This window comes from Balaenoptera ricei, chromosome 15 (genome assembly GCF_028023285.1).
Source record: "Balaenoptera ricei isolate mBalRic1 chromosome 15, mBalRic1.hap2, whole genome shotgun sequence".
NCBI classification, from domain to species: domain Eukaryota; kingdom Metazoa; phylum Chordata; class Mammalia; order Artiodactyla; family Balaenopteridae; genus Balaenoptera; species Balaenoptera ricei.
The window spans coordinates 87,808,508-87,824,612 of NC_082653.1; the positions used below are offsets into that span (position 1 = coordinate 87,808,508).

Sequence of the window (16,105 nt, forward strand, 5' to 3'; positions counted from 1 at the left end):
TGAAATAAAAGTGCCGCCCCTAAAATCCGGAACGTTGATCTCAGAACTTACAGAGCATCCATGTGTATCTCTAAAGAAAATGATTTAAGATGAAGGTCGAAGGATACGTAATTCCTTTGTGATAGTTTGAGATCATGCTCCACCCTACTTGACTTTAGAAGATGTGCATGGAAAGCGTATGAAGTGGAATAACTATTCCAACACGGGACAAACGATCTCAGCATGAAAACATAACTACGTGTAAAACGTGGAATCACATTTGCAGCTAAATGTAATAGCGTTTAACAGACGATTCATTTATATGCCGAGGTTCAGGTGTCTGGGCCTTTTCCTCCCCAGAGCATTGGCACGTTCTCGCTGTAGGAGGTTGTGGCGAGTGAGGGAGAGAGGCTCCTTCGGGTGCCACCGAGATTCTGCGGCAGAAAGGGAGCCCTCTCCTCGGCCGTTGGAGCTTCTCCCTCTGGGACGCCCCGACCCGTGCCGGCCGTCTTCCAGGGAAACTGACACCCGTCTCCATCTCCCCCCCCCCGACCCCCCGCTAGGCTGCCGTGCTGCAGGCGGCTTTCCGGGCGCATCTGGCACGGGCGAGGCCATTGTCTAGCGGAGTGTGCGGCCCGGACCCCCCTGCCGTGCCAAGCCCTCCCACCCAAGTAACCCTCAGGGGCTGCACACGGGCCCAAGTCGTAACGTTCTCTCTCCATTTCTTCCCACGCTTTGTCGGCGGGACGAGCGCAGACGCCTTTGGGTCCTCGCGTCCTGCCTCGCCCTGGGCGTGTGCCTCGCCCTCCAGCCCCTGGCACCCGTGGCCCCCCCAGGGTTGAGCTTCAGGAGCCGAATGGCGTTGAGGTGCTGGGACATCGAGTCCCGTGTCCATCTTGGGGTCAAGACAGAGGCTTAAACTACAGCAGAGATAGGAGCCCCTCCCTGTGAAAACCACCAGATGCCGATTCTAAGAATCTCTAGAGTCCAGGTGACCTGCAGTCAGGAAACTGCTGACGAAATAGTAACGAGGGCAGCCACCCGAATCGGAACTGCGCTCTTACCTGGCGCCGAGGGTCCACACGTAGGAGGTGGCGGGGGTTCACGCGGTTCTCTTCCCCACGTCGCTGCCCCAGGACTCGCCCGAGCCCCGCGTCCCGAGCCCCGTCGTCCAGGCCGAGGGGGACCCGTGGCAAGAGGAGGCCGTCACCATCATCCAGTCTGCCTTCCGGGCACACCTGGCACGGGCCAGGCACAGGTAAGTCCACCTGGCAGGCCTACCTCTGTTCTGTATCGCAGGGCAGTGCCGGACACCTGCGGGGGCTGCCCAGCCAGAAAGGCACAGGGTGTGTCGCCAGAGCATAAGCTACACCCAGCCACCCAGGTGAGGTGGGCCACAGGCTCCGGTCCTCGGAAAGAAGCCTTTCTAGGACCGTTTCCTCCTGCTGGGAGAAAACAAATGGGAGGGGTTACATACCGTGCGGTTCGGGGAGCCCTCGGTTTGCAGACTGCCTGTCGGCCTGTGCCGATGCCCTGCCCCTTCCTGAAGGACACCGTGGCGTGACCCGTGTTCAGGAAGACGCGGGTGTCGTCAGAAGCCTTCCTGCAGCAACACACTCTTGTCAGTGGCGCCGTGCCCGCCGGATCCGCCGGGGCTTGGTCGGGACTGTCCCGGCTGCCACGGCTCAGAACCCTGTATGAGTCACCTCGGGCAAAGAGTGGGACTTAACGGCGGGCCAGGGGCCGAGCTCGGGTTGGGGCCCGTCCCTGGTGCAGCCAGCCATGGCCAGGGGGTGCAGGGGACACGCCCGAGGCCCCTCACAGCCCGCCTGTCTCAGGACCTGGGCCCGTCGGCCGTGCGGGCTGGCCGGGCTGGACGCTCGCGGGGGGCGGGTGCTTCAGCAAGCCGGTGAGCCCGGCCGTCGACCTCAGACGGTGCCGGCCTTCCCTCAAGTCAGAATCAGCTAGTCTCTCTCTCTCTCAGTGCTGCTGGTCCAAGAGCTGCCACTGCAGCGCTTCCCGACAGACCTGCGTGGGCCCCACAGAGTGCACCCCGCTCTCCGCCCCTCCCTGCAGCCTCTCCTGGTAATTGCATTTCATTTTGGATTTCACGCGAGGGGCAGCTGGCCTTCCGAGGTTTCAGCCAAAAGAGCTGCCACCGTCCCGGAAGTTGGGACGTGTAAAGTCGTGTAAGGGGGCTTGTCCCGCGCGGCCACCTGTGAGCTGGGTAACGCCTCGGCCACACCTTCCTGTCACAGCTCCATCCCCTGTCCCTTTGGTCGTAGGGGAAAGAGCAGGCCCCAAGCGACTCCCCGGAGCCCGACAGGCTGGCTGGTACCAGGGTCGGTGACCGCAGGCCACACAGTCGGAGCTTCGTGGCTTTGATCTTTATTCTCAGCTCTAACTAGAGCAAGGCGGTGTCCCTCCTTTGGGCCAATGTTTTTCCTGTTTGTTGGTGTTAAGTAAAACTTTGCTTGTATTTCCTTTTCTGCTTCATTAAAATCCAGTAACAGTCAGTGGAGAAATCCCTGGACTGGCCCCGGGCGCACAGCCCATGGTGAGGCCCGGTCCCAGCTCTGCCCCACGCCGGACACGGGGTCCTCCCCGGGCCTCCCTCCTCCTGTGCGAGAGCCAGAGGGTCAGGCGAGGCCACTTGCAAGTCGCTTTCAGTCCCCAAATGTATGATTCTGCCTGTACTTGAGGCCCTCCCTCCCTCAGACTGTAACCGGCACACTTGCGTGGACCGTCTGTACGCCAGAGGTGGCACAGAGGTGGCGGCGTGAGGTCGGAGGCTGTCACTAGATGGAGCGTAGTCTTGAGTCTCGTTTGCAAGCGTGGCGCGCAGGCTGAGTTCTGAGGTCGCAGAGATGCAGTCAGAGAAGGGCAGGCGCGGGAAGGGCGTGGTGCTTCATATCGAGGGAGAACTGCAAAAGGAGCAGTACTTCTGAACAGAAGTGCGAGCCTAGGAAGACGGGTGGGTGCTACGAGCCTGTGAATGGGAGCCTCCCGCGTGCCTGTCGTTTCAGGGCAGGAAGACAGCGAGGGGAGCAGCGGGGAGACCGCGGAGGCTCCGGCTCCCGGGGACGGAGCGCCGAGGCCATGGGGGCCAGGGGCGCCGGCAGCCCCGCGGCCCTGCTCTGGTGAGTGTCGGGTCGCGGGGGCCCTTCCGGGGCTTGCCTGACCTGGAAACCGCCACGTGTGAAAAATCGCACTCTGTCCCGTTCGGTCATCTTGTCTGGCTTTGGCAGAGCAAACTTTGAACTTTGAGGTTCTCTCCAAAACCTCCGTCTGTAAAGCTCCCCAAAGGCTGCATATTATTCTCCAAAAACCAGTTTCAGTCTGATTTCGCCAGACCCTACGTTTGGCGACCTTTAGATTCTTCGATCAGGGCTAAAGTGTCTGTGTATGCCGCCCTTTCCTCCTCTTGTTAAATGCGTGTCCTTTTAAAGTGGCAGCTCATTCTCCTGCCTGAAAAGTGCCACCGCCGGCCTCGTTTGGGCCCTTGTTTACATGAGGAAACGGTCTCTGTGAAAACTGCACATGGATCCCTTGTTTGATCTGATTGTGAAAGTGTTTTTAAAGGGAAAGAAAAACTGAAGCTAACCTTGAAAACTGATGTTTTTAATTTCATAAGTTTTTCCCCTCTCATAGTTTCCTGGACAGTTACAGAAAAAAAGCTGACACAGTTACAGTATCTGCAGCACGCTGGGTGGTGATTTCCTTCCCTCTTTTATCTCAAGTCAGCGATTGGTTCCTTTTTCATTGGCACTTTACTTTGTGAAGCAGTCAGAGCAGAGGCCGTCTTCTGGGGCTGGGAGCACCGGCCCCAGGCCCCAGGGGAACCTGCCCCTTCCTCACATCCCATCCAGGTGGCCACTGAGGGCGGAGGGGGTCTGCAGGGTGGTCGGCAGGTGCATCCCAGCCTAGGGTCGATTACGATTACGGGATTTGAAGAGTTTAGATGTGCGTGAAGAAAGGAGCAGGAGCTCTCAGCTGGTCCCTGGGTGTTGGCCTGGCCTGGCCCGCACCCTCGTCCTGCGGGGGGCGTGTCCTCCCAAGGAAGCCGGGGGCCACCGGCTGCATCTGCCCACGAGTCGCAGCCGGCCGCCCGGGCCGCAGACTCCCGGACGCTGCCATGAGGGCGACGTGCAGAGAATCCCCGCCGCCGACTTGAGCCTCCCCCGTGCCGCCAGCCCTCACCTTTCGCGGCTGTTTTGCTTTGGGGAAACTGGCCGTCGCTTGGGAGCTGGGCGCAGAGGGTGCAAGAAGGCTCTAACGAGGGTGGCCGCGTGGCGTGGCGTGGCGCCCATCAGGCCTGTCCCGCCGTCCCTCGCGTGTGCGCCCCTGGCGGCGCTGAGCGTGGCTGTGACCGCCGCCCCTTCTCTGTTGCAGCGGAGCCCCCTCCCTCGGGGCCGCAGCCCGTGGCGACTCCGCCCGCGGAGGACGTGAACTCCGACGACTCGGACGAGATCGTCGTGGCTCCGCCTCTGCCCACGAAGAACATCGCCTCCCCGCCCTAGGCCCCTGCGGTCGCCCGGCGCGTGGCGATGCCCTGTCCGCGCAAGGTTAGGTTCAGAGGACGGAAGTGCTCAGAGCGGAAAGGAAGTTACCTTGTGAGGACGAGAACGGAACCTACTTGACACCTCACCTCCGTCCCCGGTTTTTCTCTTTTGTTTTGCCCGTTTGCTGGTTTGTTGAGGGAACCCCGAATGCCTCTCTTTATTTCATCTCCGGGAAGGGGTCGCCTACGTTCCGCACCCCCGGCTGCAGGTCCCCCCCCGCGGTGGTCTTCATGCCGGACACACACACCTGCCCGGGCTGGAGGGCAGCAGGGGGCCCGGCCGAGACACGTCCGTCCTCTCGGGGCACCTCTGGCCACCGGCGGCCGTGCAGGCGAGGGCTGCGTCATCGGCGCTGACGCCGCACGGCCACCGGCTCCAGGACAGGCGGCGCGCCTCCGGGGACAGCTGATGCGAGGACCCTCGCTCTCAGCCCGGACGGAGCGCCCTGCGCACCGGGCAGAGCTTAGTCCCGGGCCACCCCTCCGCCTCCCCGTCGCCAGCGGGACCCCCCGCACCCCGACGGCGCGGCAGCCCTTCTCGTGTTGCACCTCAGGGGCTCCGGCTCAGACTTGTCCTTCTTTCGGAAACTCCTGGGCCCTCCTCACGGCTGTCAGTGGCTCCCGGCTCCAGCCCGGGCGAGGCGTGTGGCCAGGAGGATCTGTGGTGCCCTGTCCCGTGAGAGAGGCGGAGGGATCTCCCAGCCCCGGCCACCCCGAGTCAGGCGGGGGACCCGCCAGCCCCTTTCACCGCTTAGGTGCCGGTCATACAGTGGGTTGAAAAAAGTTCAGCCAGGGGGCCAGGCTTGTGTCATTTTTTTCTTTACTCGGTCTGTGAGCTGCCAAGTCCGTTTTTTCTTCTGTTTCCCCCGCTGGACTGCTGGCTAACTCGAGTGAACTCATTGCTGACCTTTGCCTTGTTTCGTCCACTGGGTCTGTTCCTCCTCTGGGTGCTGGCTCAGCTAAAGGCCTGTAGGAGCCAGTCCACCAGTCAGGCACCCAGAGGGTGATGAAGGCGATGCCCGCGGCCTGCAGGTCCCCAGGGGGTCATTCTCCCCCCCACCCCACCCCATTCAAAAGTGGGCATTTCTGCATTACTCCTTACTCTCAGGAGCCCAAGGCTCTGGTGACCTATGACGGATGGATCACTGTCAGGACGTCCTCGCCTGGTCCTGGAGGAAAAGGCCGTGTGTGCAGCGGGCTGGCCGTCGGCAGAGCTGGGATGGGCAAGGTCAGCCCCGGGACCTGAGTTTTCCAAGAAAATGCTCCTGAGAATTGCAAATATGTACATCTGTCTGCCTGTGCTCCTTGGGCCCAGCCATGTTGATCTAGTAAAAGTAAGCAGTCTTGAAGCCACCTCAGTAAATGACTTAACTCAAGGCTGTGACCCTCTGACACTGTATAGATCTGTTCCCTAGAGAATGCCAGGTGCCCAGCGTGCTTGCAGGGCCCACAGCTTGGGGCTGGGGTTCTAGGGCTGCAGGAGCAGCACAGGGCGGGACGGGAGAGGGGCCTGGGGCCTAGAGGGCCTGCTTTCTGCTTAGCTGCCTCTGTGCTGCCCCACCGGACGCGCCCGGCCGCCCTGCAGACAGACCAGAACCCTCGTCCCAGCAAAAAGACCGATGGCATTAGGAAAAGGACAGCCACCTAGCTCAGAGCAACCAGCGTGAGAGCTGCAGAGCTTTGCTTCGTTTTTAAGTAATAAATACCCTCTGCAGAAAGCCCCGTTCACCTTCAAGAGCTGAATAGAATTTAAATTCCACGAGAAGCCATCTAAGCCAATTCAAACCCCTCCTGTGGTTTTGGAAGCAGTGTTTGCTCTCGTGTAGCTCAGAAATTCTGAGGACTGGAGAGTGGACACTCAAACCTGCCCGGGGCCGGCCGGCTGCCGCTCCAGGTGAGGACCTCCCCGAGCTCCCAAGGGCCTGTTAGCAGCTGATCACGCCGGGTAAGCATCCTTTGAAGCGAGAGAACCCACATCTGGGAGTTGAAATGTGAAGCCATCAGGTGGCTCCAGGAGGAAGTGGTGGACTCGCTGGTCTTCGACCTTTGTATTTAGGAGCACTCTGACCTGCGCGTAATTTGTACACAAATCTCTTGGAAGGCATAAGGTTTTCCCTCTGTGCTACCCATCATTGGCCTTTGTAAATAAAAGCTGTTTTGCAGGGTCTTTGTCTTGATTGCCCTATAAACCCGTGACTTTTCATGACCTCTGGGTGTGCCATTGCCGTAGCTCATGCTGCACAAACCCCGTGCTTCTGGGCTCCTGGCTTTTGCTTTGGTCACAGCACAGCCCTGGGAGTGTAGAGCCAGCCGGAGGAAAGGGTCCCACAGCCAGCTCCCTGCCGTGCGTGAACTCGTGCATCCGTCTTTGAATTTCTCTTCTTTGTTCATCAATGAGGACTTGAGCATCAAGAAATGAAAATGAGGGAGTATTTCCCCCAATTCTATTTCTTGTTTTAGGAGCAGGGAAGGAGTAATTTACTGAGGAATCAAACAGATGCGAATGACCCCCAAAAAAGTTGACTTCTGGAAAAATAATTGTTTTCCAATATTTTGCTGGAAAATCGCAGCACGAGGTGCACCTGTGGCTTTGTTTGCACACGGCTGCTTGCTGGGCCTTCGAATTTGTCTGAAGCCCTTACAGGGACTGGTCCGTTGGCTCCAGCACTGGCCCGAGCCGATCACCGTGTGTCTTACGGGCAAATGGGTCACTTGGAAGACTTGGCGCTTTCAGAGGTGCTGGTTGGCCCTTGAAGAGGTTGTGACAGAGGAGAGCAGGGTTCATCAAACCCTGAGCCCGGCCACAAGCCTGCTGCCACCTGCTCTCCCGTGAGGCTGGGGCCTGGCAGCAGAGAGGCAGCCTCAAGGGGGGCGGGGGTGGAGGTCTCAGCTGGAGCTGGTGAGAGGAGAATGGAGTACGGTCCCCCCTCGGGCCCTCACCCAGCAGGAGGAGAGCCGGCAGGAAGGTGTAAACGTGTGGACACGTACCTGTGCACAAACACGTGGGATCCCTCTCCCCACTCCTGCCACTGGCCTTCCTTGCTTTTGGCAGCTCCTCACTTCAAAGGTGGAGCCCAACTTGGTCTGTACGTGAGCCTCCTTAAAGGCTGGTAGCTGAGAGTGACCCCCAGGCCTCTGCCAAGATGATTCTAAACGTGAGGATCCTCAAAATCGCAGGCGAAGGGGGGAAAATGTCAGAATGCAAATCCCTGGTTTCTCTTAGCTGCTGTTGGGTTCAGAGCATGAATGTTGGGATGAGGAACGGGTCCGTGTTTCTTTGCTTGGACGCCAGCCAATGGCCTTGGGCCAGCGCCTTCCGTTATCCTGGGAGCCCCGCCGGGCAGCAACAACCCAGAAGGTGGCCCCGTTAGACAGTGCCTGCCTGGGGAATCTGGGGGACGTTTCCATGGTGCTGTGTCCTTTCTGAACAGGGAGAGGGGGTGCCCCTGAGCTATTCGTTAATTAAGCCCAGAACAGCCTGGGATTCAAAGCAGAGGGCCCCATGTGTGCCAAAGCTCCCGGGGCGGCCATTCAGGCAGCCCTCCCCTCCGGCCCTCCCCTCCGGCCCGGCTTTGAGGGAGTGAAAGCCGGGAAGCCCGGGGGTAGGTGGGCCGTGGGCGCAGCTCATGGAAACGGCGGAAAGCCGCTGTCCCTGCTAATAGCAGCCTCATACACTGTCAGCCGGTCTCACAGGGCCTCCCCCACTCAGCTCTGTTGTGGCCGCTCTCTCTGCAGCTGGGGACGCAGTGGCCCCTTCCCCACCCCCTCCCCGTTGACATGGTTTTTCTCCCGGCCTGTACCAGCCCTTCCCCTGCTGTCTCTTAGACGTGGGCGTCCCCAAGGCTCTGACCCCAACCAGACCCCACCCCGACCCGAAATGTCGACGTGGACGTCTGCACGTGCGTGCCTCAGGTGCCTCAAACTCGGCCTAGCCCAGCTCTGAGTTACCTTTGCCCCCTAGCCTGCCCCCAGCCAGCGGTCCCACCCCAGGGGGTCGCAGCCTCTCAGTTGTCGGAGCCGGAACAGGTATCATCCGCCCGTCCCTCCATCCTCCTCGCCCTCCAGTCACCAGGCCCCAGCGGCTCCTGCTCAGAGCCCCCGACACCTGCGGTGCGGCTGGTGACCCCACCAGGTGCCCCACGGACCCCAGGACAAAACCCAACTCCTGAACGTGCCGTGCCCCCCGCGCACAGTCACGACGCGCACACGACGCAAACATACAAGCACGCATACACGCACAGGCATGCACACGCGCGCACGTGCACACACACACCCCCTCTAAACTCAAGCCACCATGAGCTATATGAGGCGCTTCCATTTTTCCAAAAAGGAGACCACAAAAAAAGACCAGCTTGAAAGTTCCCACACTTTTCATAGGTGTGGATGAAACTATCAAATGCCAGCTTGTTCATGATTCCTTCATTTGGTCACATACGTATTCAAAAATCATATAAAATAAGACATCCTTTGGCTTCGTGAGTTCACAGCAGTGTCACACCCCTGGCCTCGGTCATTCCCACCCTGCGGATGGCTGCAGAATCCGCATGTATCTCCCTCGCCCGACTGTCTTCTGCGCTCCACGCCTGGCTCTCCAGACACCTCCTTACCATCTCCTTCCGGATGTCTCGACATCTCACCTCACCTTGTCCGGAACTACACTCACCGGCCTCACACCCATTAGGATGGCTACTGTAAAAATAAACAAACAAAAAAATCAGAGGTGTTTGTTGGTGAGGATACGGAGAAACTGGAATCCCGTGTCCTGACGGTCTGAATTTAAGATGGCGTAGCCACTGTGGAAAACAGTACGGCGATTCCTCGAACAATTAAATATAGACTTACCATATGATCCAGCGATTCCACATCTGGACCTACACCCCCAAAGAGTTGAAAGCACGGACTCAAACAGATCATAGCGTTATTCACAGCAGCCAAAAGCTGGAAGCAACCCATGTCCATTGATGGATGAGTAGACAAACACGATGTGGTTCATCCATTCAATGGAATATCACTCAGCCTCAAAAAGGAAGGAGATTCTGACACCTGCTGCAACGTGGACGGACCCTGAGGGCAGGATGCTCAGTGAAATAAGCCAGACACAGAAGGACAGACACTGTGTGATCCCACTCCTAGGAGGTCCCTGGAGGAGCCAGGTCCACAGAGACAGAAAGTAGAGGGTGGGTGCCCGGGGCTGGGGGAGGGGGAGGGGAGTTGGTGTTTAACTGAGGGCAGAGTTTCAGTTTGGGAAGATGGAAAAGTTCTGCAGATGATGGTGGTATGGTTGCACAACAGTGTGAATGTGCTTAATGCCCCTGAACCGGACACTTTAAAACGGTTAAAATGAGAATTTTTTGTTATATGTATTTTACCCCAATCAAAAAAAGTGTTTTAAACGACACAATTCTCCCCTCCCAAGCAGGCTCACCCGCAGCCCTCCTCATCCACCCCATCATCCTGTGCACAGGCCAGACACCTGGGCGGGGAGTGTCATCCGTGAACCCCTCGCCACCATCTCCAATCCTTCAACAAAAAGTCCTATTGACTTAACCTCCGAAGTACGGCCCAAGTCTGTCCACTCCTCTCCATGTCCATCCCTGCCCACAACAGCCCAAACCGCCACCTCAGCCTCCCCTGAATAACCACACCCCCGTGACCAGTCGGCTCAGACTCACTCTGGCCAGGCCCCATCTGCCGTCCACTGCTGCCTGGGGTTAGGGGGCAGGAACGTGGCGGATGTGCTGGGGACGGTGCCTTGCCCTACGAGAGCCAGCAGCCCTTGCTCCCTGGAGACGCCCAACCGGGATGTGACTGGTGCATCACGAATCCCCTCAGGGCCTCCTGCGGCCCCTGGCATAATCGCTCACTGCAGGGATTCACTCAGCAGAGTTCTGCTTCTCTGTGTAAAGCCAAGATTATTTGATTGTTGTCTGACTCCCCTACCAGACTCTCTAAGATAAACTCCACATGGAGTTTGTGATGCTTATTGCTGTTCTCCAGCCCTAACACAGTGCGTGGTGCACAGTAGGTGCTCAATAACCGTGCAGAATGGATAAATGAGGGGCCCAGCATCTCTTGGGTGAGGTGCTTACCTCCCTCCGTCGGTGCTCTTCCGTTGTATCCTCTGTCCCCACTGGACCAAGAGATTCATGAAGACAGTGATCATGGGATTCACCGGTATACTCGCACAGCAAACACAGTACCCAGCACACAAAAAAGTGCTTGATGCATGTTGAGTGAAGGATTCTACCAGCCTCCCAAGATAGGATCTCAGAGGGAGCCTTGACTCTCCCTTCTCACTCCCCTGTCCCCCCATCAAATTAGCAGCCAAGCTCTGTGCATTCTGTCTCAGTGGATTCTTCAGAATCCGAGCCATCCTTCCATTTGTTAGACTTAGGTCGGGCTGGAGTATAACACCCCAAATAAGAGTAACCCAAACAAGTTAGAAGTTTCCAAAGCCCCGAGGAAAGCAGTACAGGTAAAATATGGTAGCTGCATGATTTTCAAAGACCTGTGCTCCTTATTGTTGCTCCCCTGTCCTGAACACAAGGCTTCATGGTCCAAAGTGGCTGCTTGAGCCCCAGCCACAACATATGCATTCCAGCAAGCAGGAAGGAAGGAAGAAAGGGGCATCCCCTCACTTGAGGACATCATTCCTATCCTATTGGTCAGAACATAGTTGCACATCCAGCTACAAGGGAGCCTGGAAATGTTGTCTTTTATTCTAGATGGCAATATGCTCAATAAACGTGAGAGGTGCTGTTACTAGGGAAGAGGAGAAGGATAGATCCAGTGGGATGGCCAGCACTCTCCTCCCTGTTCCTCGTCTCCCTCCAGCCTCAGGCTCTTTGGTCCTCCTCCCCATCTCCGTAAACACACACCTTCTCCCCTTGCTCAACAGATTCATTTAGATTCCACGGGGCACCCTGGATTCCCTCCATGCCCCAGCTCGGCCCCCATCCCCCGGCCTTTCAAGAAACACGCGGCCCTTCCCCACCTCCAGCTGGCCCCTCGCACGAGCTGTTTCCCAGCCAGGAATGTCCTTCCCACCGAGCCAGCCCACACGGCCCCCGCTGCTGAGAAGTTCTTTGCAATCAGCCCCTCCTTTCTTTGTGTTCTCACAACGCGAGTTCATTTCGTGTGCTTTAAGATTTCCTGCACGTTTGCCGCGTGCCAGGCACTGAGGGAGGAAGGCACTTTGTGCACAGCATCAAGGGGTATTTCATCTGCTTGCGAGTCTGTCTCTCAGCTAGGCTGAGCTCTGTGGGACTGGAGTAAGTTCCTTCCCTGCCCAATACCCACCTGCCCAGGTGCTGGGCCCCAAGTGGGCAGAAGTCTGGCCGAGCACCCCTCACCAGGGTGGCGAGGGCCCATGCGGGAGAGGCCCAGGGGCATGGTGAGCGGGGGGGGCGGTGGCCACAGGGTCAGGAACAGGCTGTTCCTCCCGCACGCCCAGAAGAAGGAACGAGGGGCTGAGGCTGAGCCCGTGGGGAGGCGGCTCTTCCTGCGAGGGAACCGGCAGCCGCCACCTCCCCCCCAGAGCCGGAAACGGCACCGGGGCAGCTGGGGCCCGGGGGCCACGGAGCTCAGGAGGGAAGCGGAGGCCGAGGGGGCGTTGCACATTCTGCTGAGGAGTTTGGCCTTCACCCCAGGAGCCGTGGGAACAGGGAAGGGCTGCTGGCAGGAGAATGACAGAGTCGGATTTGCATTTCAGAAGGTGGAAGGACGGCTGGCAGCTGGGAGGGCAGCACAATAGCCCAAGGGCTGGTGAGGAACCCTGTGAATGCCGCCTGCCCCCCCAACCCAGGGCCCAGCGGAGCCCCGTGAAGCCAGCCCCCTCCCCGCCACCTACCCACAGAGGAGAGCACCCAGGGCAGCCCCGGCCCCCGGAGGGGGAGCAGGCCCGGCAGGCGGGGCGCAGCCTCGGATGGGGAGCCCGTTTCCAGCCATCCCTCCTCTGGGACCCCCAGTGGGGAGGAAGGTGGAGGCGTCTGCATAGCAGAGTGTGCCGCCAGAGCTGGGCCTCAGCCTTGGGCAGACGAGGAGGCGAGCCTGGTGGGACGTCCCGCTCCCCCCAAGCCCCACGCCCACGCTGCAGACCCAGCTGGGACGTCTGGGGAGGAAAGGGTCCCTGGGCCCACAGGCAGAAGAATCCGGGCTGAGGGGCCAAACCACCCCGGCTGGTGGCCTGGGGAGAGCCTGTTACCCATCTGTAAAAAGGGAGTGACGATGGCCGTGTCTCTGGGTGGCTCTGAGCCGGTGGCCTGGGGGGGCCGATGGCGGCCAGCGGTCCTAAGACCACGATGGTGTCTGTTCCGGAAACACGCAGGGAGCGTCTATTAGGGCCCAGCTGTGATGGGTCGTCACCATGGCTTTGCTTCTGGAAGCCTCTGCCTTGCTCCTCACCTGACCGCCGCCCACCCTGCACCTCCGGGAGAGATGGGGCAGAGTGGGGCAGCAGGGGCAGATGTGGGCGCCTTTGGACTTGGTTCTGAGGCCCCGGGAGCCAGGGAGAGGCCAGCAGGAGTACGGCACGGTCAGATTCCTTCACAGAGACCCAGGCGGTGGGGGGAAGGTCAGGACCAAGGGCACAGCCCTTCCCGTCCAAGCTCCTGGTGGCCCGGACGAGGGGCTTCCTTTTCGGAGCCCAGGCTGGGATCACATCTCTCCGGGGAGCGGGAGGCCTCTGGGCTCCCCAGGAGAGGCAACCCTGGCTCACTCTGACTCCCTGGACCCCACCCTGACAGTGAAACAGGCCTCCCCGCGTGCGAAGAACAAGGTCTGTACAGGCCTGGCTTTGAATCTGGGGACCCAGTGTCCCCCACATGGGAGCCAGTGGCCGGCCTCTAGCAGTCAAGGCAAAGACTTCCCGGTTGTGGGGCGAGTGACTTGAGCTGGTCACTGGGGGACAGGTGACAGTGAAGGAAGGAAGCTGGGCTACAGCTGTGAACACCCCCTTTCCAGCGTGACCCTGGGACCACCGGGCAGGGAGGTAGGACTGTCCTCCTTTTGCAGACGCGGAAACCGAGGCTTGGAAAGCTGCCCGGTGGAAGGGTCTCCGCTCTTGGAGGGGAAACAATGTCACCAGGCAGCCCAAACCTGGGAGCAGCTGGGGGGGGGGGGGGGCTCCGGAGAGGGAACTGTGCGTCTGTCCCTCCCACGGCCCCAGGCAGGGGGTGGGATGGGGGGACTCCAATTCCTCCAGGCCCTGCTGGGCCGCTTCCAAAGTCCCAGAAAGGCGTCCCCTCTCCCCAAGCACAGGAGCAGTGCAATGCTTGGTCTACCCTTCCCAGCTAGCCTTGGTCACCGACACGGACCCCAGCCCACGGAGGGCCAGAGACCCACTGCTCCTGGAGACGGAGTGAAGGTTCGTGAGGCTGCCAGGAGGAGCCCATATGCCCCTCAGCCTCCAGGACCCTCCTCTCCCAGCTGCCCACACCCAGCCCCCTTCCCTGAGCCCAGCAGGGTGGAAGGGAACTTACTGGCTGACCAAAGAACATACCCCAGAGCACCACAGCTTGAAGAAACCTTTCCCCATTTGGGGAGTTCACTGAATCAAGATGGTCACAGCCATGGCCCTGTGTCCACACCCCGCTCTGTCCCGCCTTGTTCTGTCCTGACTGTCCCTTACCCCTGGGCTTGGCTGTGACTGGCTTTGGCCGACGGAGAGTTATTAAAGGGGACACGAGCCTCTGGCTTGCCCTCTCTGGCCTCCCTGAGACGCCGGCTAAAGAAGCCCGAGGTAGCTGGCTGGAGCCACGTGGTCCATTGAGCCAGCACCAACCGCCAGCCATGAATGAGGCCAGCTGAGACCACCCAGCCCCGGTGGAGCTGCCACATGGCTGCAGGTGCATGTGTGACTCTGGGTGACAGAATAAGAACCACCCAGCTGGGCCCAAGCTGCTGATCCCCAGAGTTGCCAACAAACACTGTGGTGGTTGCTTGAAACCACCAAGGTTTGAGGCGGTTCATTATGCAGCAGTAGATAACCAACACATCAGCCTTTTAAAAATACATCACTCAGGGACTTTCCTGGTGGCGCAGTGGTTAAGATTCCACTCTTCCAATGCAGAGGCCGCGGGTTCGATCCCTGGTCAGGGAACTAGATCCCACATGCATGCCGCAACTAAAAGTTTGCGTGCCACAGCTAAGACCCGGCACAACCTAAATAAATAAATAAAGTAGAAAATAAAAAATAAAGTTAAAAAAAAAAATACATCACTCAGCGGTTGCACTGGGGAGAGAGTTAAACCAGAAATAAGAAAAGACAGGGGTTTCCATCTTGTCTCTGCACCCAATTCTCTGAGCCTCTGTTTCCTTCTCTTAAAACAGGGACTGTGGTTGTCCGCCTCGCGCAGGAATTAAGTGAGACTCTGGGCACAAAAGGTGTTTGTGCAAATGTCGGTGTGCACGCAGTCACCCTCTGCCCTCGAGCGAGACGGCCTCCCAGGCACAGCTCCTGCTCTCTTCACGAGTCAAGGCTGTGGTTCGGAGCCTGAACTTCCCCTGCTGCAAGATGGGGAAGCCGGGCTTGGTGAGCACTGAGGCCCCTGAGGGCGACATAGGTCCCCACAGGGCTCGTGGTTGGTGGCAAAGCCTGAGATGAGCCCAGGTCCCACAGCTTGGCACAATGCTCACCACAGATGCCAGGTTGGGCGGGGCGGGTGGGCAGGGATGAGGGACCCACCCGGGGAGGGCGTCTCTGTGACTCCTTTTCATCCGGTGCCAGTCTCCCTTCCTGTAACTTTGGGGCTACCTCCTCTGGGGCGCTGCTTTGGATCTGCCTTGGGCTTGGGACACAGAGACCAGCCTCGTCAGTAGTGCGTGTGAAGTAAGAGTGAGGGGCTCTGAGAGAGACCACGGGTGCGTGCTGGGACTTGGCCCAGCACCCTTGGCAGCTCGGAGGCCATCCCTACTGATTTCCTGGTTCCCGGGGCGGGGCGCTCTCCGGATAAGCGAGGCGGCTGGATAGGTGATGCTATAGGCAAGCCAGAGGCGCGCACGTCATCCCGGCTGGGTCTGGTAGGCTGGCTCCGTGGCCTGCTCAGGGACCACACTGGCTGGCATCTCTCCCAGCCTCCAGAGCCACGGGGCAATTCCACCACGGCCAGCTTGAAAGCAGCGCTCCTGTGGCTTTTCTGTGGCCAGGTGTCTGTGGGGACCGGGCGCTGGGCTGGCTGTGCATCTCAGCGGGAGCTGGGGAAACCCGGCATCCGGCTCTCCCTTTTCCCTGCCGGTTCTCACGAGCTCTATCTCCATGGAAAATGTGAATCTCGCTGGACAGGGTCCAAATGCAGGGGATTCCATTGTTCTGGCTTCCGCCCCAGGGTCTGGCACCCATCCCTTGCCTGGCCTTTCTCCCAGCGCCTACAGGTCTTGGGACAAACCATTCCAGAGCCTCAACCCAGCCACCTTCCTGGCCTGGAGAACAGACCCTGGGGAGGTCCTGGCCTGGCTTGCCTCCTCCTTTGTTCCAGATGCTTCTACCAGATGCTTCCAAGCAGCTCAGTCCTCAGTGCTCTCTCCTTGCAGACTTTCTCATCCCTGTCCTTCACTCACAGACTCTAC

At 59.2% G+C, this 16,105-nt stretch overlaps 1 protein-coding gene across 1 annotated transcript in view; it reads left to right on the forward strand.

Moving 5' to 3' along the window:
- Window positions 1–6,705, forward strand: part of IQCE (IQ motif containing E) — a 41,249-nt gene extending 34,544 nt beyond the window's left edge. Inside the window, 5 exon segments of the mRNA XM_059898260.1 lie at window positions 543–650; window positions 1,116–1,237; window positions 1,964–2,064; window positions 3,006–3,119; window positions 4,372–6,705. Of these exon segments, the coding sequence (XP_059754243.1) occupies window positions 543–650; window positions 1,116–1,237; window positions 1,964–2,064; window positions 3,006–3,119; window positions 4,372–4,499 (573 nt within the window). The 3' untranslated portion in view covers window positions 4,500–6,705.
- The last annotated feature ends 9,400 nt before the right edge of the window (window positions 6,706–16,105 follow it).